Genomic DNA, 21,908 nt, shown 5'->3' on the forward strand with positions numbered 1-21,908 from the left:
GAAGGCTCAGGGATTATGGACTCAGGAGATAAAACTCCTCCCAAAAAATATTCTGGAGTTGAGAGCAATATTCAATGCTCTTCTAGCTTGGCCTCAGTTAGCAACACTGAGGTTCATCAAATTTCAGTCGGACAACATCACGACTGTGGCTTACATCAACCATCAAGTGGGAACCAGGAGTTCCCTAGCAATGTTGGAAGTCTCAAAGATAATTCGCTGGGCAGAGTCTCACTCTTGCCACCTGTCAGCGATCTACATCCCAGACGTGGAGAACTGGGAGGCGGATTTTCTAAGTCGCCAGACTTTTCATCCGGGGGAGTGGGAACTTCATCCGGAGGTCTTCGCTCAACTGATTCATCGTTGGGGCAAACCAGATCTGGATCTCATGGCGTCTCGCCAGAACGCCAAGTTTCCTTGTTACGGATCCAGGTCCAGGGACCCGGGAGCGGCGCTGATAGATGCTCTGACAGCCCCTTGGGTCTTCAACATGGCTTATGTGTTTCCACCATTTCCGATGCTACCTCGACTAATTGCCAAGATCAAACAGGAGAGAGCATCGGTGATTCTGATAGCGCCTGCGTGGCCACGCAGGACCTGATATGCAGACCTAGTGGATATGTCGTCCTGTCCACCATGGTCTCTACCTCTGAGGCAGGACTTTCTAATTCAAGGTCCTTTCAAACATCCAAATCTAATTTCTCTGAGGCTGACTGCATGGAGATTGAACGCTTGATCCTTTCAGAGCGTGGCTTCTCGGAGTCAGCTATTGATACCTTAATACAGGCACGGAAGCCTGTTACCAGAAAAATTTACCATAAGATATGGCGTAAATATTTATTTGGTGCGAATCCAAGGGTTACTCATGGAGTAAGGTTAGGATTCCTAGGATATTGTCCTTTCTACAAGAGGGTTTAGAAAAGGGCTTATCTGCTAGTTCGTTAAAGGGACAGATTTCTGCTCTGTCTATTCTCTTACACAAACGTCTGGCAGAAGTTCCAGACGTCCAGGCTTTTTGTCAGGCTTTGGCTAGGATTAAGCCTGTGTTTAAGACTGTTGCTCCTCCGTGGAGCTTAAACTTGGTTCTTAAAGTTCTTCAAGGGGTTCCGTTTGAACCCCTTCATTCCATTGATATTAAGCTTTTATCTTGGAAAGTTCTGTTTTTGATGGCTATTTCCTCGGCTCGAAGAGTCTCTGAGTTATCGGCCTTACATTGTGATTCTCCTTATCTGATTTTCCATTCAGACAAGGTAGTTCTGCGTACTAAACCTGGGTTTTTACCTAAGGTAGTTTCTAACAGGAATATCAATCAGGAGATTGTTGTTCCATCATTATGTCCTAATCCTTCTTCAAAGAAGGAACGACTTTTACATAATCTGGACGTTGTCCGTGCCCTGAAGTTCTATTTACAGGCAACTAAAGATTTTCGTCAAACTTCTTCCCTGTTTGTCTGGTCAGAGGAGAGGTCAAAAAGCTTCGGCAACCTCTCTATCCTTCTGGCTTCGTAGCATAATACGTTTAGCCTATGAGACTGCTGGACAGCAGCCCCCTGAAAGAATTACAGCTCATTCCACTAGAGCTGTGGCTTCCACCTGGGCCTTTAAGAATGAGGCCTCTGTTGAACAGATTTGCAAGGCTGCAACTTGGTCTTCGCTTCACACTTTTTCAAAATTTTACAAATTTGACACTTTTGCTTCATAATTTATGCTTACCTGATAAATTTATTTCTCTTGTAGTGTATTCAGTCCACGACCCGCCCTGTCTTTTTAAGGCAGATCTAAATTTTAATTAAAACTCCAGTCACCACTGCACCCTATGGTTTCTCCTTTCTTGTCTTGTTTCGGTCGAATGACTGGATATGACATGTGAGGGGAGGAGCTATATAGCAGCTCTGTTTGGGTGATCCTCTTGCAACTTCCTGTTGGGAAGGGAATATATCCCATAAGTAATGGATGACTCGTGGACTGAATACACTACAAGAGAAATAAATTTATCAGGTAAGCATAAATTATGTTTTTTAGTAGACAACCCAAAGTATTGATCTAGGCCCATTTTGGTATATTTCATGCCACAATTTCACAAATGCGATCAAATAAAAAAAATTGTTAACTTTTTCAAAAAACTTTTTCACAAACTTTAGGTTCTCACTGAAATTATTTACAAACAGCTTGTGCAATTATGGCACAAATGGTTGTAAATGCTTCTCTGGGATCCCCTTTGTCAGAATAGAAGACATATATATGGCTTTGGCATTGCTTTTTGGTCATTAGAAGGCCGCTAAATGCTGCTGCGCACCACACTTGTATTATGTCCAGCAGTTAAGGAGTTAATTAGGTAGCTTGTAGGGTTAATTTTAATTTTAGCTTTAGTGTAGAGATCATCCTCCCACCTGACACATCCCACCCCCTGATACCTCCCTGACCCCCCTCAAACAGCTCTCTTCCCTCCCCCACCTCACAATTGTCACCGTCATCTTAAGTACTGGCAGAAAGTCTGCCACTACTAAAATAAAAGGCTTTTTTGAAATATATTTTTATGGGATCCGGAAGTCCCTTAAATGATGGGCCACCCATCCGCCTCCCTGCTACGGCTCCCACTAACCAATTATCGGTACCATCGCTGGCCGATGCAGAGAGGGCCACAGAGTGGCTCTCTCTGCATCAAAAGTTATAAAAAGGTTATTGCAGGATGCCTCAATATGGAAGCATCACTGCAATAACCTGAAAGCGGCTGGAAGCGATCACGATCCAGTGCTTCAAACAAACCGCGAGGACGTGCCAGGCACATCTTTGGTCATTAACTGACGCCCTTTGTAGGGGTTAAGTTTTCTATTTTTTCTCCCTCTTGTTGAGGACCATTAAAGACAGATATAAAACAGGCAATAAAAGAGAGTGTGCCTGTTTTATATCTTTCCCTCAGCAGGAGAGGTAAACAGAAAACATAAGTTCAAACATGGCGGCACCAATTGCATTATAGAAACAGTAGAATTTAGAAAAACAACAATTTTAAGTTAAATTACAGGAAAAGGGTAACAAAATAAATAGTAAAAGTATATTGCACTCACACCACTTGTTCTCTTGCTAGCCTCTGTGATGTGCCCTATTTAATAAAATGACACTTATGAGATTTTTTTTAAATTTTACCAAATATTAAAGGGACAGTCTACTCAAAAATTTGTATTGTTTAAAAAGATAGATAATCCCTTTATTACCCATTTCCCAGTTTTGAATAACTAACACAGGCAGCTTTCAAGGGCTTAGAAATTAGCATATGAACCGTATGACAGTATAAACTGTCATACGGTTCATATGCTAATTTCGAAGCCCTTGAAAGCCGCCTCTTTTCTCAGGGCATTTTGACAGTTTTTCGCCACTAGAGGGTGTTAGTTCATGTGTGTCATATATATAACATTGTGCTCATGCATGTGGAGTTCATATAAGCCAGCACTGATTGGCTAAAATGCATGTCTGTCAAAATAACTGAAATAAGGGGGCAGTTTGCAGAGGCTTAGATACAAGATGATCACATAGGTAAAACGTGTATCTATATAACTGTGTTGGTTATGCAAACTAGGGAAAAATATGGTGTAGACTGTCCCTTTTAATATACTTTTTACCTCTGTGATTATCTTGTATTTAAGCCTCTTCTGACAGACCCCTGATCACATGACTGTGACTATTTAAAATCTATTGAGTTGCATTTAGTACTGTGTTGTGCTAACTCTTAAATAACTTCCATGGCATGAGCACATTGTTATCTATATGGCCCACATGAACTATCAGTCTCCTGTTGTGAAAAGCAAATACAAAAGCATGTGGTTAAGAGGCTGTCAATAAAGCATTTGAAACAGGCAGAAATTTAGAGGTTTAAGTGTTATAAAGTATATTAATCTAACAATGTTGGTTGTGCAAAGCTGGGGAATGGGTAGTAAAGGCATTAGCTATCTTTTTAAACAATAACGATTTTTATGTAGACTGTCCCTTTAAACAAACAATCCAGTTATAGAGACAGTAAACACCTTGAGATTTTTATATGGAATGCTTTAGTTATGCATAATTAAACAAATTTGCCATATATTTGCATTAATAAAATGTATCCTGTTAACTTCTCAAGACTAACCCTGCAACATATCTGTCCCCAATTGGCTTTAGCTGATAACACATTCACATTCGAGTATATGTCACATTGATTGCCATAAATATGACGCATTGTCTATTATTGCGGGATGTACAAGCATTGTAACTGGGGAATTCAAACCGGGAGACTGATGATCAAAACTTTGTCAGTCAAGACGTGAAAAAAATGAAATAAAAAAAAAAAAAAGGTCTTTCCTGTGAGTAGCAAGATTACATTGGAGTGGAGATTATGAAATGTTACTTCAAGCAGATTATTTATTATTACTACTAATACTAATATAAGTATTATTATTAATAATAATAATAACTTCATTTTATTTATTTTTTCCAATAAAATACATCAACATTTTCACGTTGTTTCAGAAAGATTCTTTGTATGTGGACGTTTTTTCTTAGCTTATATTTTATGCAGAACTGTGTCTAAAGCGCCACCTGCTGCAAGATAACTGATGTGCATCTATTTATTTTTTCAGTATCCACATTCCATTCTCTTTAAGTCACCCAGAAACTGTGGAAAATGTCTGCATAATGTTACTTACTTTGTACCACAGCTAAGATCAGAACATGTTCATGTATTATATCTTTTTATTAAAAATATGCAATACTCTGGAGAGAAAATACATCTTTTCGGACACATTTTGCATAAGCTTCTTTTTATTTTTATTTTTGCATATCTTCTTTAATGATTTATTTTTAATAAACCAGCAGATTATGCAACCCTTTACAGTGGGTACAATACAAGACAGGGAAGGCAGACTGTGACAGAATTACTAGGCCTTGCTCCATAGAGAGTTTACAATCTTACTGGTAGTCAGACACAATTTAAAGGTCAGAATATATTTAGTGCACAGATGCACCAACATTTAAAGGACCAGTCAACACTGTAGATTTGCATAATCAACAAATGCAAGATAACAAGACAATGCAATAGCACTTAGTCTGAACTGCAAATGAGTAGCACATTTTTTTTCTGACAATTTTAAAAGTTATGTCTTTTTCCACTCCCCCTGTACCATGTGACAGCCATCAGCCAATCACAAATGCATACACGTACCATGTGACAGCAATCAGCCATTCACAAATGCATACACACTTATTCTTGCACATGCTCAGTAGGAGCTGGTGACTCAAAAAGTTTAAATATAAAAAGACTGTGCACATTTTGTTAATGGAAGTAAATTAGAAAGTTGTTTAAAATTGCATGCTTTATCTGAATAATGAAAGTTTAATTTTGATTGAGTGTCCCTTTAATGTCAGTCAAATTTCCTAATCTGACTTGCTAGCATTGTTTTGAAGAATTCATTATTGGAACCACAATGCATAGAGTTTAACCTCTGGTTTGCATTAGTCAATATAAATCGGTAAATAAACACTTTGGCTCCCAATAAACTAAGGTCAAATAACTCAATATCCTTGTGGCTCCTGAATTTAAGATACATTTGCCAGTCCACGTAGTGCAAAAGAATTAGTTTGGTTTAAAAAGTAATAATACAATTTGAATAATTATTGGTCCTTCTGAAGTAAATGCCTTTACAATAATAAAAGAAAATACATAAGCAAACATTCTTTATTGAAATACAAATGCTAGTGGATTTTTTTCTTTTTGTCTGCAAAATTTCAACAATCTGCTGGCGCTCTACAAAAAAAATGAAAATAATAATAATTCCAATTAGGAAGAATTTAGAGATAACAAATAGTCTGTATTTTTTTTTAAAATGGACAAGAATATACTTATTTCCAACTTCCATTTCTTGAAGTTGTTTATAACAAAACAAGTTACAAGCACAGCCTTACGGCATTGCATAGAATTATCAAAACGAGCAGGAGTTTAAGTCATGATTTTTTTTAAATCTATTTATTTTCTTTTATTTTTACCTTTTAAACTGCTCCGCCGATAAACGCAGCCCTACCACCCGCCCGCCGGCCATCTTGTCTAATTGATTGACAGATGACGTATACTAAACCAACTAATCCTTGTTTCCCCCGGGCCGTGACGTTTACGCAAAGGGGCTGAACGCCCCAGGGGAAACAAGGATTAGTTGGTTTAGGATACGTCATCTGTCAATCAATTAGACAAGATGGCGGCGGGAGTGCTGGGCTTATTGGCGGAGCAGTTTAAAGGTAAAAATATCTATACTATAATTGCGTTTTTAATGTCCGTCGGCAGTTGCACACTCATCCTCAATGGAATGTTTGCAGCATGAGGACAAAATAATTCACCTGGATGCAGCAAAGCTTCATTCAGGTGAATTCCGAAAATGGCAGGGTGGTGAAAGAATCCACCGAACATTTTCGGAATCCACCGGGATACAGCGAAGGCAAACGGAGCATTACAAAAGCAACACCTAATCGCCCGCATCAAGTATTAAAAAAAACAAACACTGCCCGCACAAAATATAACAAAAAAAAATCCTACACGAAGTATTAACTCCTAAACAGCAAAACCCCTACATCACAATAAACCTATTTACCCTATTAACCCTTAAACTGCAAAACCCCTACATCGCAATAAACCTATTTACCCTATTAACCCTTAAACTGCAAAACCCCTACATCGCAATAAACCTATTTACCCTATTAACCCTTAAACTGCAAAACCCCTAAATCGCAATAAACCTATTTACCCTATTAACCCCTAAACGGCAAAACCCACAACGCAAATAACTATTTAAATAACTAAGTACAGTACACTAACCTAACACCCCCTAACCTAACACCCCATTAATTAAACCCAAATGACCTAAACTAATATATTCTAAAGTTACAAAAAAAAATAAGTTTACAAAAAATAAAAAGAATCAAATTACCAAATTTAACAAAATTAAACCTAATCCCTATGAAAAGAAAAAAGACCCCCCAAAATTAAAACACCCCCTACTCTAAGAATAAACTACCAGTAACCCTTATAAGGGCTTTTTGCAGGGCATTGCCCCAAGATAATCGGCTCTTTTTCAAGAAAATACACAAAGCCCCCCCTAACAGTAAACCCCCCCACCCACCAAACCCCCCCAAATAAAATAACCGAACACTAAAAAACCTAAACTACCCATTGCCCTGAAAAGGGCATTTGTTTGGGCATTGCCCTTAAAAGGGCATTTAGGGCTTTTTCTGCCCATCCCTAATTTAAATAAAGCCAATCCCCCAAAAAACCCTTAAAAAAAACTAACTCTAACCCCCAGGTTGGTACTCACGGTTCCTAAAGTCCGGCGGAGAATGTCCTGTTCCAGGCGGTGAAGTCTTCTTCCAAACGCAACCTCTACTTCTTCCAGGAACATCCTGCGTGGAGCGGAGCTGAAGACCGGCAACTCTGCAACTGAAGACTGCGGAGCCATGGAGCGTGGAGGATCCTCTTCATACGATCTCCGCCGTACACTGAATAGTGAATTCAAGGTACGCGATTAAAGATGGCGTCCCTTGAATTCCTATTGGCTGATTTGATTCTTCCAATTCAAATCAGCCAATAGCATGAGAGCAAGTGAAATTCTATTGGCTGATTTGAATAGCCAATAAAATTTCACTTGCTCTCATCTTTTTTAAATTAGCCAATAGGATTTGAGTAGCTTTCATCCTATTGGCTGATTTGAATTGGAAGAATCAAATCAGCCAATAGGAATTCAAGGGACGCCATCTTTAATCGCGTACCTTGAATTCACTATTCAGTGTACGGTGGAGATCTTACGAAGTGGATCCTCCACGCTCCATGGCTCCACGGTCCCTGGTCTTCAGTTCCAGAGTTGTCGATCTTCAGTTCTGCTCCGCGCAGGATGTTCCTGGAAGAAGAGGTTGCGCTTGGAAGAAGACTTCACCGCCTGGAACAGGATCTTCTCCGCGGGACTTTAGGAACCGTGAGTACCAACCTAGGGGATAGATTTAGGATTTTCTTTAAGGGTTTTTTGGGGGGATTTGTTTTATTTAGATTAGGGATGGGCAGAAAAAGAGCTAAATGGCCTTTTAAGGGCAAAACCCAAACAAATGCCCTTTTCAGGGCAATGGGTAGTTTAGGTTTTTTAGTGTTAGGTTCTTTTATTTGGGGGGGGTTTGGTGGGTGGGGTTTTTTTTACTGTTGGAGGGGGTTTGTGTATTTTCTTGAAAAAGAGCTGATTATCTTGGGGCAATGCCCTGCCTACTGGTAGTTTATTCTTAGAGTAGGGGGTGTTTTTTATTTTGGGGGGTCTTTTTTATTTTCATAGGGATTCGGTTTAATTTTGTTAAATTTGGAAATTTGGTTTTTTATTTTTTATTTTCTGTAATGTTAGCCTTTTTTATTTTTTGTAACTTTAGAATATATTAGTTTAGGTAATTTGGGTTTATTTAATGGGGTGTTAGGTAAGGGGGTATTAGGTTAGGGGGTTTTAGGTTAGTGTACTGTACTTAGTTATTTAAATAGTTATTTGCGTTGCTGGTTTTGGCGGTTTAAAGGGTTAAGTTAAATAGGTTTATTGTGATGTAGGGGTTTTGCGGTTTAGGGGTTAATAGGGTAAATAGGTTTATTGCAATGTAGGGGTTTAGGGGTTAATAGGGTAAATAGGTTTGTTGTGATGTAGGGGTTTAGGGGTTAATAGGGTAAATAGGTTTATTGTGATGTGGGTGGTTGATGGTTAAGGGGTTAGATGTTTGGGGGATGGCGGATGTATAGGTAAAGAACTGTTGCATAGTGACTGTATAAATAATGTAGACACTGACATTTTTATTAATGCTTATTTCTCCAACATAGGTGTGTCCGGTCCACGGCGTCATCCTTACTTGTGGGATATTCTCTTCCCCAACAGGAAATGGCAAAGAGCCCAGCAAAGCTGGTCACATGATCCCTCCTAGGCTCCGCCTACCCCAGTCATTCTCTTTGCCGTTGCACCGGCAACATCTCCACGGAGATGGTTAAGAGTTTTTTGGTGTTTAAATGTAGTTTTTATCCTTCAATCAAGTGTTTGTTATTTTAAAATAGTGCTGGTATGTACTATTTACTCTGAAACAGAAAAGAGATGAAGATTTCTGTTTGTAAGAGGAAGATGATTTTAGCAAACGTTACTGAAATCGATTGCTGTTTCCACACAGGACTGTTGAGATGAAGTAACTTCAGTTGGGGGAAACAGTTGGCAGACTTTTCTGCTTGAGGTATGACTGGCCACATTTCTAACAAGACTATGTAATGCTGGAAGGCTGTCATTTCCCCTATGGGGACCGGTAAGCCATTTTCTTAGATTAAGTAAAAGAATAAAGGGCTTTATAAGGGCTTAAAAAACTGGTAGACATTTTTCTGGGCTAAAACGATTACTTTGCTAAGCATATTTGGCAGATTATAACTCTTAATAGTTATTATAATCTTGGGGATTGTTGTAAAAAAACGGCAGGCACTGTATTGGACACCTTTTTCAGATGGGGGCCTTTTCTAGTCATAGGCAGAGCCTCATTTTCGCGCCACTAATGCGCAGTTGTTTTTGGAGAGCAAGGCATGCAGATGCATGTGTGAGGAGCTAAGAACCACTGAAAAAGCTTATAGAAGGCGTCATTTGGTATCGTATTCCCCTCTGGGCTTGGTTGGGTCTCAGCAAAGCAGATACCTGGGACTGTATAGGGGTTAAATGTAAAAACGGCTCCGGTTCCGTTATTTTAAGGGTTAAAGCTTTCAAATTTGGTGTGCAATACTTTTAAGGCTTTAAGACACTGTGGTGAAATTGTGGTGAATTTTGAACAATTCCTTCATACTTTTTCACATATCAGTAATAAAGTGTGTTCAGTTTAAAATTTAAAGTGACAGTAACGGTTTTATTTTAAAACGTTTTTTGTGCTTTGTTGACAAGTTTAAGCCTGTTTAACATGTCTGAACCATCAGATAAGCGATGTTCTATATGTATGAAAGCCAAGGTTTCTCCCCATTTAAATATATGTGATGATTGTGCCATAGTGTCCAAACAAAGTAGGGACAATGATGCCACAGATAATGATATTGCCCAAGATGATTCCTCAAATGAGGGGAGTAAGCATGATACTGCATCATCCCCTTCTGTGTCTACACCAGTTTTGCCCACACAAGAGGCCCCTAGTACATCTAGTGCGCCAATACTTATTACCATGCAACAATTAACGGCTGTAATGGATAATTCTATTGCAAACATTTTATCCAAAATGCCTACTTATCAGAGAAAGCGCGATTGCTCTGTTTTAAACACTGAAGAGCAAGAGGACGCTGATGATAACTGTTCTGACATACCCTCACACCAATCTGAAGGGGCCAGGAGGGAGGTTTTGTCTGAGGGAGAAATTTCAGATTCAGGAAAAAATTTCTCAACAAGCTGAACCTGATGTTGTAACATTTAAATTTAAATTAGAACATCTCCGCGCACTGCTTAAGGAGGTATTATCTACTCTGGATGATTGTGACAATTTGGTCATTCCAGAGAAATTATGTAAGATGGACAAGTTCCTAGAGGTTCCGGTGCCCCCCGATGCTTTTCCTATACCCAAGCGGGTGGCGGACATAGTAAATAAGGAGTGGGAAAGGCCCGGCATACCTTTTGTTCCTCCCCCTATATTTAAGAAATTATTTCCTATAGTCGACCCCAGAAAGGACTTATGGCAGACAGTCCCCAAGGTCGAGGGGGCGGTTTCTACTCTAAACAAACGCACTACTATTCCTATAGAAGATAGTTGTGCTTTCAAAGATCCTATGGATAAAAAATTAGAGGGTTTGCTTAAAAAGATGTTTGTTCAGCAAGGTTACCTTCTACAACCAATTTCATGCATTGTTCCTGTCACTACGGCAGCGTGTTTCTGGTTCGAAGAACTAGAAAAGTCACTCAATAAAGATTCTTCGTATGAGGAGGTTATGGACAGAGTTCAAGCACTTAAATTGGCTAACTCTTTTATTTTAGATGCCGCTTTGCAATTAGCTAGATTAGCGGCGAAAAATTCAGGGTTTGCTATCGTGGCGCGCAGAGCGCTTTGGCTAAAGTCTTGGTCAGCGGATGTGTCTTCCAAGACAAAATTGCTTAACATCCCTTTCAAGGGTAAAACACTGTTTGTTCCTGATTTGAAAGAGATTATTTCAGACATCACCGGGGGAAAGGGCCACGCCCTTCCTCAGGATAGGTCTTTTAAGGCTAAAAATAAGCCTAATTTTCGTCCCTTTCGCAGAAACGACCAGCCTCTAATTCTACATCCTCTAAGCAAGAGGGTAATACTTCTCAACCCAAACCAGCCTGGAGACCGATGCAAGGCTGGAACAAGGGTAAGCAGGCCAAGAAGCCTGCCACTGCTACCAAAACAGCATGAAGGAATGGCCCCCGATCCGGGACCGGATCTGGTGGGGGGCAGACTTTCTCTCTTTGCTCAGGCTTGGGCAAGAGATGTTCAGGATCCTTGGGCACTAGAAATAGTTTCTCAGGGTTCCTAAGGTTCGCTTTTCTGGACAAGCATTACCAGTTTGTGGCACTTCCATTCGGATTAGCCACTGCTCCGAGAATTTTCACAAAGGTACTAGGGTCCCTTCTAGCGGTTCTAAGACCAAGGGGCATTGTAGTAGTACCTTACTTGGACGACATCCTGATTCAAGCGTCGTCTCTGTCAAAAGCAAAGGCTCATACGGACATCGTCCTAGCCTTTCTCAGATCTCACGGATGGAAGGTGAACAAAGAAAAAAGTTCTCTGTCCCCGTCAACAAGAGTTCCCTTCTTGGGAACAATAATAGATTCCTTAGAAATGAGGATTTTTCTGACAGAGGTCAGAAAATCAAAACTTCTAAGCTCTTGTCAAGTACTTCATTCTGTTCTTCGTCCTTCCATAGCGCAGTGCATGGAAGTAATAGGATTGATGGTTGCAGCAATGGACATAGTTCCTTTTGCACGAATTCATCTAAGACCATTACAACTGTGCATGCTCAGACAGTGGAATGGGGATTATACAGACTTGTCTCCGACGATTCAAGTAGATCAAAAGACCAGAGATTCACTCCGTTGGTGGCTGATCCTGGACAACCTGTCACAGGGAATGAGCTTCCGCAGACCAGAGTGGGTCATTGTCACGACCGACGCCAGTCTGGTGGGCTGGGGCGCGGTCTGGGAACCCGTGAATCTCTTCTCCCGATAAACATTCTGGAACTGAGAGCGATATTCAATGCTCTCAAAGCTTGGCCTCATCTAGCAAGGGCCAAATTCATAAGGTTTCAATCAGACAACATGACGACTGTTGCATATATCAACCATCAGGGGGGAACAAGGAGTTCCCTGGCGATGGAGGAAGTGACCAAGATAATTCAATGGGCGGAGGATCACTCCTGCCACTTGTCTGCAATCCACATCCCAGGAGTGGAAAATTGGGAAGCGGATTTTCTGAGTCGTCAGACATTCCATCCGGGGGAGTGGGAACTCCATCCGGAAATCTTTGCCCAAATAACTCAATTATGGGGCATTCCAGACATGGATCTGATGGCCTCTCGTCAGAACTTCAAGGTTCCTTGTTACGGGTCCAGATCCAGGGATCCCAAGGCGACTCTAGTAGATGCACTAGTAGCACCTTGGACCTTCAACCTAGCTTATGTATTCCCACCGTTTCCTCTCATTCCCAGGCTGGTAGCCAGGATCAATCAGGAGAGGGCTTCGGTGATCTTGATAGCTCCTGCGTGGCCACGCAGGACTTGGTATGCAGACCTGGTGAATATGTCATCGGCTCCACCATGGAAGCTACCTTTGAGACAGGACCTTCTTGTTCAAGGTCCATTCGAACATCCGAATCTGGTTTCCCTCCAACTGACTGCTTGGAGATTGAACGCTTGATTTTATCAAAGCGTGGGTTTTCAGATTCTGTAATAGATACTCTGATTCAGGCTAGAAAGCCTGTAACTAGAAAGATTTACCATAAAATATGGAAAAAATATATCTGTTGGTGTGAATCTAAAGGATTCCCATGGAACAAGATAAAAATTCCTAAGATTCTATCCTTTCTACAAGAAGGTTTGGAGAAAGGATTATCTGCAAGTTCTCTGAAGGGACAGATCTCTGCTTTATCTGTTCTACTTCACAAAAGGCTGGCAGCTGTGCCAGACGTTCAAGCGTTTGTTCAGGCTCTGGTTAGAATCAAGCCTGTTTACAGACCTTTGACTCCTCCCTGGAGTCTAAATCTAGTTCTTTCAGTTCTTCAAGGGGTTCCGTTTGAACCCTTACATTCCATAGATATTAAGTTATTATCTTGGAAAGTTTTGTTTTTGGTTGCAATTTCTTCTGCTAGAAGAGTTTCAGAGTTATCTGCTCTGCAGTGTTCTCCGCCCTATCTGGTGTTCCATGCAGATAAGGTGGTTTTGCGTACTAAGCCTGGTTTTCTTCCGAAAGTTGTTTCCAACAAAAATATTAACCAGGAGATAGTTGTACCTTCTTTGTGTCCGAATCCAGTTTCAAAGAAGGAACGTTTGTTACACAATCTGGACGTAGTCCGTGCTCTAAAATTCTATTTAGAGGCTACTAAAGATTTCAGACAAACATCTTCTTTGTTTGTTGTTTATTCTGGTAAAAGGAGAGGTCAAAAAGCAACTTCTACCTCTCTTTCTTTTTGGCTTAAAAGCATTATCCGATTGGCTTATGAGACTGCCGGACGGCAGCCTCCTGAAAGAATCACAGCTCACTCCACTAGGGCTGTGGCTTCCACATGGGCCTTCAAGAACGAGGCTTCTGTTGACCAGATATGTAAGGCAGCGACTTGGTCTTCACTGCACACTTTTGCCAAATTTTACAAATTTGATACTTTTGCTTCTTCGGAGGCTATTTTTGGGAGAAAGGTTTTGCAAGCCGTGGTGCCTTCCATTTAGGTGACCTGATTTGCTCCCTCCCTTCATCCATGTCCTAAAGCTTTGGTATTGGTTCCCACAAGTAAGGATGACGCCGTGGACCGGACACACCTATGTTGGAGAAAACAGAATTTATGCTTACCTGATAAATTACTTTCTCCAACGGTGTGTCCGGTCCACGGCCCGCCCTGGTTTTTTTAATCAGGTCTTATGAATTATTTTCTCTAACTACAGTCACCACGGTATCATATGGTTTCTCCTATGCATATTTCCTCCTGTACGTCGGTCGAATGACTGGGGTAGGCGGAGCCTAGGAGGGATCATGTGACCAGCTTTGCTGGGCTCTTTGCCATTTCCTGTTGGGGAAGAGAATATCCCACAAGTAAGCATGACGCCGTGGACCGGACACACCGTTGGAGAAAGTAATTTATTAGGTAAGCATAAATTCAGTTTTTTTCTGTGTCAGTGTCCACATTATTGATACAGTAACTATGCATTGATACAGTATAAATTATGTGTGGGCGGAGTTACGGAAATTGCCGATCGCAACTTCCGAAAATATTTTACGGGATAGGAATTAACATATACGTCCGTGTCAATCAAACACTGCACGTGTTGTTTCTACATCTGTAGTTTACAAAATAATTAGACTGCCCTCTGGGCAGGCTTATCGACTAGTAAGAAAATAAATGGATTTAAAAAAAAATCATGACTTAAACTCCTGCTCGTTTTGATAAGTCTATGCAATGCCGTGAGGCTGTGCTTGTAACTTGACCTTCACTTTAAAGATTTTTGTTTTTGTAAATTTAAAGGGATGTTAAAGTGATGGTAAATCCTAGCGTTTGTGAAATGCTAGGATTTACCAGTGGAACAAATAAAGGAGATTTTCAGTCATGAAGTATAAAATACTTTATTCTGAAAGTTCCTTTATTTGTCTGAAGTGTTTGCCCGCACTGAGCTCCTCGGGCAGCCCACGGCAGAACGCTATTTACCTGTGAGGTGACGTTTCCACCTCTTAGCCAATAGCCATGCAGGCCAGCTGGCACCATGCCGGATAGCTCATCGCGGGGAACACTTCAGACAAACAAAGGAACTTTCAGCATGAAGTATTTTATACTTTATGACTGAAAGTCTCTTTATTTGTTCCACTGGTAAATCCTAGCATTTCACACATGCAAAGGCTTTACCATCACTTTAAAGGGACAGTCAAATAGGGCATGGAATTTTAAACAACTTTCCAATTTACTTTTATCACCAATTTTGCTTTGTTCTCAACTATTCTTAGTTGAAAGCTAAACCTAATTAATTTCTTAGACCTTGAAGGCTGTCTCTAATCTGAATGCCTTTTGACAGTTTTTCTCCACTAGAATAGGGCATTAGTTCATGTGTGTCATATAGATAACATTGAGCTCACGCACTTGAAGTTACCTAGGAGTCAGCACTGATTGGCTAAAATGCAAGTCTGTCAAAAAAAAATGAAATATTCGGGCTGTTTGCAGAGGCATAGATACAAAGTAACTAGTGAGGTAAAATGTGTATTATTATAACTGTGTTGGTTTTGGAAAACTGGGGAATAGGTAATAAAGGGAATATCAACCTTTTTAAACAACAAAAATTCTGGTGTAGGCTGTACATTTAAGGTAAAAATTGAATGCCCCATAAATTAATTAAGGAATGAAAATAAATCGTAATTTGTTTTCATTATTTTTTTTGCTTATTTGTACTCTAAAATTGTGCTTAAACTACGCTTCCTGGAAAGTCTATAAGTGAAGTTCTATAACCTAAGTATGCTGCAGATATCCTGGAACAGCTGCATATAACACACACTGAGTGGTTATAGCACTGCACAACTTAATTTACATTAACAAGAGATAAGATATAGAACTAGACTCAGTAAAAACCTTGTTATTACAAGACATTTATGTTGTGTTGCTATAGAATAACACATCAGCTAAATCTAAACTATTTAAAGCAAATTGATATCCTTTTACTGCAATTGTTTTTCAATAGCTAAACTCCTTCAACCATATACCTTATGAAATACAAGACTAGCCATGGTCATAATGTTAGTATAAAATTAATTGTTTTTGCAGTTGGTATCTGCTAAAGTCAATTGGGGAAATATATGTAGCAGGGTTGGCCTCGATAAGTCAGCGAGTGGCAAATAATAAAAGAATATTGCAAAGTTGTTTCATTACGCATAACTAAACATTGTATGGTAAAAGGTCTAAGGACCCAGTAATTCAAATTGAACTATATTTTCACAATGTCAGTGTTTATATTCTTACAATGTCATCTAGCTGTGTTCAATTATATTGTGCCAGAGGTTGTGATTGATATAAATGAAAAGTTAATTGACTTGATGTATGTTAAAGATAACACAATGGTCACATACAAACCTTGACATGTAGATTGTCACGATAAGTGTCCAAAATCCTTCCAGAAGTGAACTTAAATTAATCTATTAGATAGCTAAAGGCATATGCTATATACACTACATTTTAAACCTCAATAATTAATGTTCAGCTGTTAACTCTAAAAATCTTTATTAGCACTGACATAATAAACACAATGTACATTTACAATATATATATATATATATATATATATATATATATATATATATATATATATATATATATATATATATATATATACACAACAACATTTTAAATTAGGGGGAGGTAAAAGGTGAGTTTAAAATCTTCCACTACGCACAACTATCCTGGGATAGTTATGAATCACTGCACTAACCCTAGCTAAGTTCATAAGCTGTGTGAACAGCGATACTTTGGTGTTAAGGGAATCTGCTGAAAAGCAGACTTGAAGTAAAAAGGCGTGTCATGAACATAATTTGCATATCTTACCAGAATCCTTTGCTGCATTGGAAACCGTGTATTCCAGAGGTTTTCTGTGGGAAAAACAAGCTTTCTGGCCTGTCTAGATTTGTTAATGAACTACACAATGAGTTATTCTATCTCTATCTCTCTATCTCTATCTCTCTCTCCTCTATCTCTTACTCTATCTCTATCCCTCTATCTCTCTCTATATCTCTCTATCTATCTCTCTATATCTCTCTATCTCTCTCTCTCTCTCTCTCTCTCTCTCTATATATATATATATATATATATATATATATATCTATCTCTCTCTCTCTCTCTCTCTCTCTCTCTCTCTCTCTATATATATATATATATATATATATATATATATATATATCTCTATCTCTCTCTCTCTCTCTCTCTCTCTATATATATATATATATATATATATATATATATATATCTCTATCTCTATCTATCTCTCTATCTCTCTATCTCTCTCTCTCTATCTCTCTCTCTCTCTCTCTCTCTCTCTCTCTCTCTCTATATATATATATATATATATATATATATATATATATATATAACAATGAATATATATATATTTATTTTTATAGGACTGATGTGCAAAATTCCAGCATCTCTCAGGTACACAGACGGTACAGACACTGGAACCCCCCTTTGTTAGGAAGTCTGCCGGATGATTTTCTACGTATCTTACCCCAGCAAATGGATAGTGTTCAGGTAAATACATAAGCTACTGCTAATAACTTTTTATTTAAGAAGTACATGACATTATGGAAGATTTATGGAAAGATGATCTAAATGCAAAACTGAAAACTTTGTATATTACAGTAGGCCAGAACTTGACCAGTGGTCTCTCCAGGATTTAAAGGGAAATAGAACCTTTAACATTTTTCTTCATGATTTAGATAGAGCATGTCATTTTAAACAACTTTCCAATTTACTTCTATTGTCAAATTTTCTTTGTTCTCTTGGCATTTTTTGCTAAAAAGCAGGCACGTTAGCTCAGGAGTGAGCACCATATGTCAGCAGCTTTGCAAGAATGTTATACATTTGCAATAGCACTAGATGGCAGCACTATTTCCTGCCCTGTAGAGCTCCAGACACCTATCTAGGTATTTCTTTAACAAAGAATTCCATGGAAACAAAGCAAATTTGATGACAGAAGTAAATTGGAGACTTTTTTTTTTTTTTAAATGGTATGCTCTGTATGAATTGCAAAATATTATTTTTTGGTTTCATATCCCTTTAAAGAGGGGGTGGGGGGGTCAATTCCAGAGGCAAGCCAGTGTTTTGTGAGCAGGAGAGTAGTGGGAACAGGCATTCTGTGGGCAGAGTTGGGTGGTCTGTGGACTGGAAGGGGTGGGTCTGGGTAATACCTGGGCTGGGCTGGGGGAATCCTGTACAGATTAGTGGTGGGAAAAATGAGTAATGGTGACAGTTGGAACTTGGGAGACACATGGGAACAAACTGGTAGGCATGTGTGTGTGAGTAAATATATATACAGTGTTCTCATCCACAATCTTTTAAGAAGGGGCACCACTCGGCTGATTTTACTGACCACTCAGCTACAATGTTAGCCATTACTAAGCTAAAATGAGCTAATATTAAAAATGTTCAATTTTTATTGCACAATAATCGTTAAAGACATTTGTTAATTTATGCAATTAATTTGTGCTTTGGATATCACAAAATGATATAATAGTAGAAAATATTACACTGCCCCCAGCCGTCTACTTCATAATGCCACCCAGCTGGCAAACATTTTTGTGGTGTCACAGATCCTCCAAAAAATCACTATCTATTATGACAGGAAATAAGGCATGTGCACTTTAAAAGGTTATGTATAACTTTGTGAAAGTAATAGGATTATAACTGTCCTATCATCCGCTATCCTGATTTGGTAATTTAAAGTGAATGTAAAGTCGAGCAGAGTGTGCAACAGCAATTGAAACTTTATAAAAAATAAGCAGTTTAATTAATCAAAATAAAAATAAAGGCTTATATTTTCAATACTAAATGTTTTAAACAAATAAATATTAACACTGTTTCTCCACCCGAGTTATTCTAATTTTTCGTCATGGATGACGATTCAACAATCTTCTAATCCAGTTGCCCCCCCCAGGGGGTCCAGCCCCTTTTTCTAGCACACCCACGCTATAATATGCGCATGCAAAGAAAAAATCTTATGTTTAGTGGATATGCGCATTCATGAGATGCGCATGCCCATTTTCAATCCTTTAGATCCATTGCTAAGTAAGTTGATATACAGCTGCTTACATAGTGAAGCATTGTATAAAGCGGAGAAATATTCAACTTATAACATTAATTTGCAGACTTATTTAACAGATATAAGTGATTAATCAATTATGTTAATAAAATTGTATTTATTCTTATTGAATACGATTATTTATTGTACTAATTATGAATTGACAATTTCATTCCCTATGTAACCAAATCAATAATATTTCTTCGTAAGATATGGTGAGTCCACGGGTTCATCTTAATTACTGTTGGGAATAGCACTCCTGGCCAGCAGGAGGAGGCAAAGAGCACCACAATAAAACTGTTAAGTATCACTCCCTTACCCACAACCCTCAGTCATTCTCTTTGCATTTAGTGCATGGAGGAAGTAAAATTTAGGTGTCTGAGAAGATTGATTTAACTTCTAGCAAGTTTTTAGGGTATAGCCGTATCCCACGTTAGTCTTTGCAGTCGAGCTGTGGTGGCTTTAAAGCAGTTAGAAACTTGGAAAGAGATGCTTGCTGTGTTTTTCTTAACTTTGCTGCCCTAGTATGGGATACCAAAGTTAGTTACTTTGCTATCTGCCTTTGTTCTAGGTCTCTGTGGGGAGATGTGCCCTTTCATACCTAGGGACCGTCTACATGACGGACAGCAGAGCAGGTAAGTGCTTTTCTTCCAGGTGGGGAGAAATGTTCACTTAGGTTAAAAAGCTACACTAGCTTGCTAATTTATTTGGGACAAAAAATAGTTCACCCTGGTGTAAGGGCTACACTAAGGCATGACTGCAGGCACAGTGGTGAGGTCTGTGTTGAGAGACTGTCATTAACCTAGGAGGGTTAATATGTTTGGGCTCTGTTTTTATTGTCAGCGTAAGAGGGGAATTGCATGAGGGAAATTTATTCTACGGTCACAGTGGAAGTTATCCGTTTGTATGTGAGAGCGCTTTTGTGAAAAGTGAGAGTTTTTGTTTAAATGTTTCGCCATTTGTTTGCGGTGTGTGTGAGTTTCACTTCAAATTTTGGCTCCGCCCCCCTTACTGTTGCGCCATGGGAGGTTTTCGCGCCTCTCTTCCGTCTGATCACGTGGTTGGCCTTTCCTCTGAGTTTGCAACAGGGTTTCCAACTTCTTGGCTAGCGTGGTCTACGAAGTTGGAGGAGGAATTCTTGCTACGTGGTGGTGGTAAGGTAGGCGCCTCAGTAAACGGAGGTGTGGAGGGAAATTTAGTCAGAGCGATAGCGATCACGTTTTTCTCATATCGCTCACGTTTTTCTCATAGCACTTGATTTCATAAACTAAGCAGGTTAATCGTAATTATTTTAAATTATTTGCTTAAGACATCTGAGGTCTGGGTGGCGTGTTGAACAATGATGTCTGACATTGATCAGGACTCTGTGCATCTAAACACAACAAACAGGGGTTCAACTGAACAAATTGCAGCCCCCATGCAACTTTGTTCCTCCTGTGTCAAACAGACATTACAGGGAAAAGATAAAATGTTTTAATGTGGAGCCTAATGTCTCTCAGGAGGATGCTGTCCGGGTATTACCAGGGCCATTTCCTATTTCGTCCCAAGCCTCTGTGGCATCTCACACTGTGTCCTGTGGTTCCTCTCTAACTCCCAGTGGAGTGTTTTTAAAGGCAGTATCTGCAGCTTTAGCCGAATTTCCCAGGATTCAGGAAAAGCTTAAGAGGAAACTTAAGAATTCAGATACTAAGGTATCTGTTCCAAGTTCTGATTCACAGGTTCCTCATAGATCTGAGGATGAGGATGAGTCTCATTCTGAAGGTGAGATTTCAGATTCGGACAGTATAATTCCTTTCTTTCATGTAATTAGCAAGAGTCCATGAGCTAGTGACGTAAGGGATATACATTCCTACCAGGAGGGGCAAAGTTTCCCAAACCTCAAAATGCCTATAAATACACCCCTCACCACACCCACAATTCAGTTTTACAACTGGTGAAGTAAGTTTGTGCTAGATTCTACGTTGATATGCGCTCCGCAGCAAGTTGGAGCCCGGTTTTCCTCTCAGCGTGCAGTGAATGTCAGAGGGATGTGAGGAGAGTATTGCCTATTTGAATGCAGTGATCTCCTTCTACGGGGTCTATTTCATAGGTTCTCTGTTATCGGTCGTAGAGATTCATCTCTTACCTCCCTTTTCAGATCGACGATATACTCTTATATATACCATTACCTCTGCTGATTCTCGTTTCAGTACTGGTTTGGCTTTCTACAAACATGTAGATGAGTGTCCTGGGGTAAGTAAATCTTATTTTCTGTGACACTCTAAGCTATGGTTGGGCACTTTGTTTATAAAGTTCTAAATATATGTATTCAAACATTTATTTGCCTTGACTCAGAATGTTCAACATTCCTTATTTTTCAGACAGTCAGTTTCATATTTGGGATAATGCACTTGAATTAATCATTTTTTTCTTACCTTCAATTTGACTCTTTTTTCCCTGTGGGCTGTTAGGCTCGCGGGGGCTGAAAATGCTTCATTTTATTTGCATCATTCTTGGCGCGGACTTTTTTGGCGCAAAAAATTATTTTCCGTTTCCGGCGTCATACGTGTCGCCGGAAGTTGCGTCATTTTTTGACGTTATTTTGCGCCAAAAATGTCGGCGTTCCGGATGTGGCGTCATTTTTGGCGCCAAAAGCATTTAGGCGCCAAATAATGTGGGCGTCTGATTTGGCGCTAAAAAATATGGGCGTCGCTTTTGTCTCCACATTATTTCAGTCTCATTTTTTCATTGCTTCTGGTTGCTAGAAGCTTGTTCTTTGGCATTTTTTCCCATTCCTGAAACTGTCATTTAAGGAATTTGATCAATTTTGCTTTATATGTTGTTTTTTCTCTTACATATTGCAAGATGTCTCACGTTGCATCTGAGTCAGAAGATACTACAGGAAAATC

General features: G+C 39.4%; 1 protein-coding gene across 1 annotated transcript in view; it reads left to right on the forward strand.

Moving 5' to 3' along the window:
- Positions 1-21,908, forward strand: part of CUEDC1 (CUE domain containing 1) — a 472,989-nt gene that overhangs the window by 311,692 nt on the left and 139,389 nt on the right. The window contains exon 5 of the mRNA XM_053706942.1: positions 17,345-17,471. Coding sequence (XP_053562917.1) covers positions 17,345-17,471 — 127 coding nt within the window. The remainder of the gene's footprint in view (positions 1-17,344; positions 17,472-21,908) is intronic.

This window comes from Bombina bombina, chromosome 3 (assembly GCF_027579735.1).
Source record: "Bombina bombina isolate aBomBom1 chromosome 3, aBomBom1.pri, whole genome shotgun sequence".
Lineage (NCBI taxonomy): Eukaryota > Metazoa > Chordata > Amphibia > Anura > Bombinatoridae > Bombina > Bombina bombina.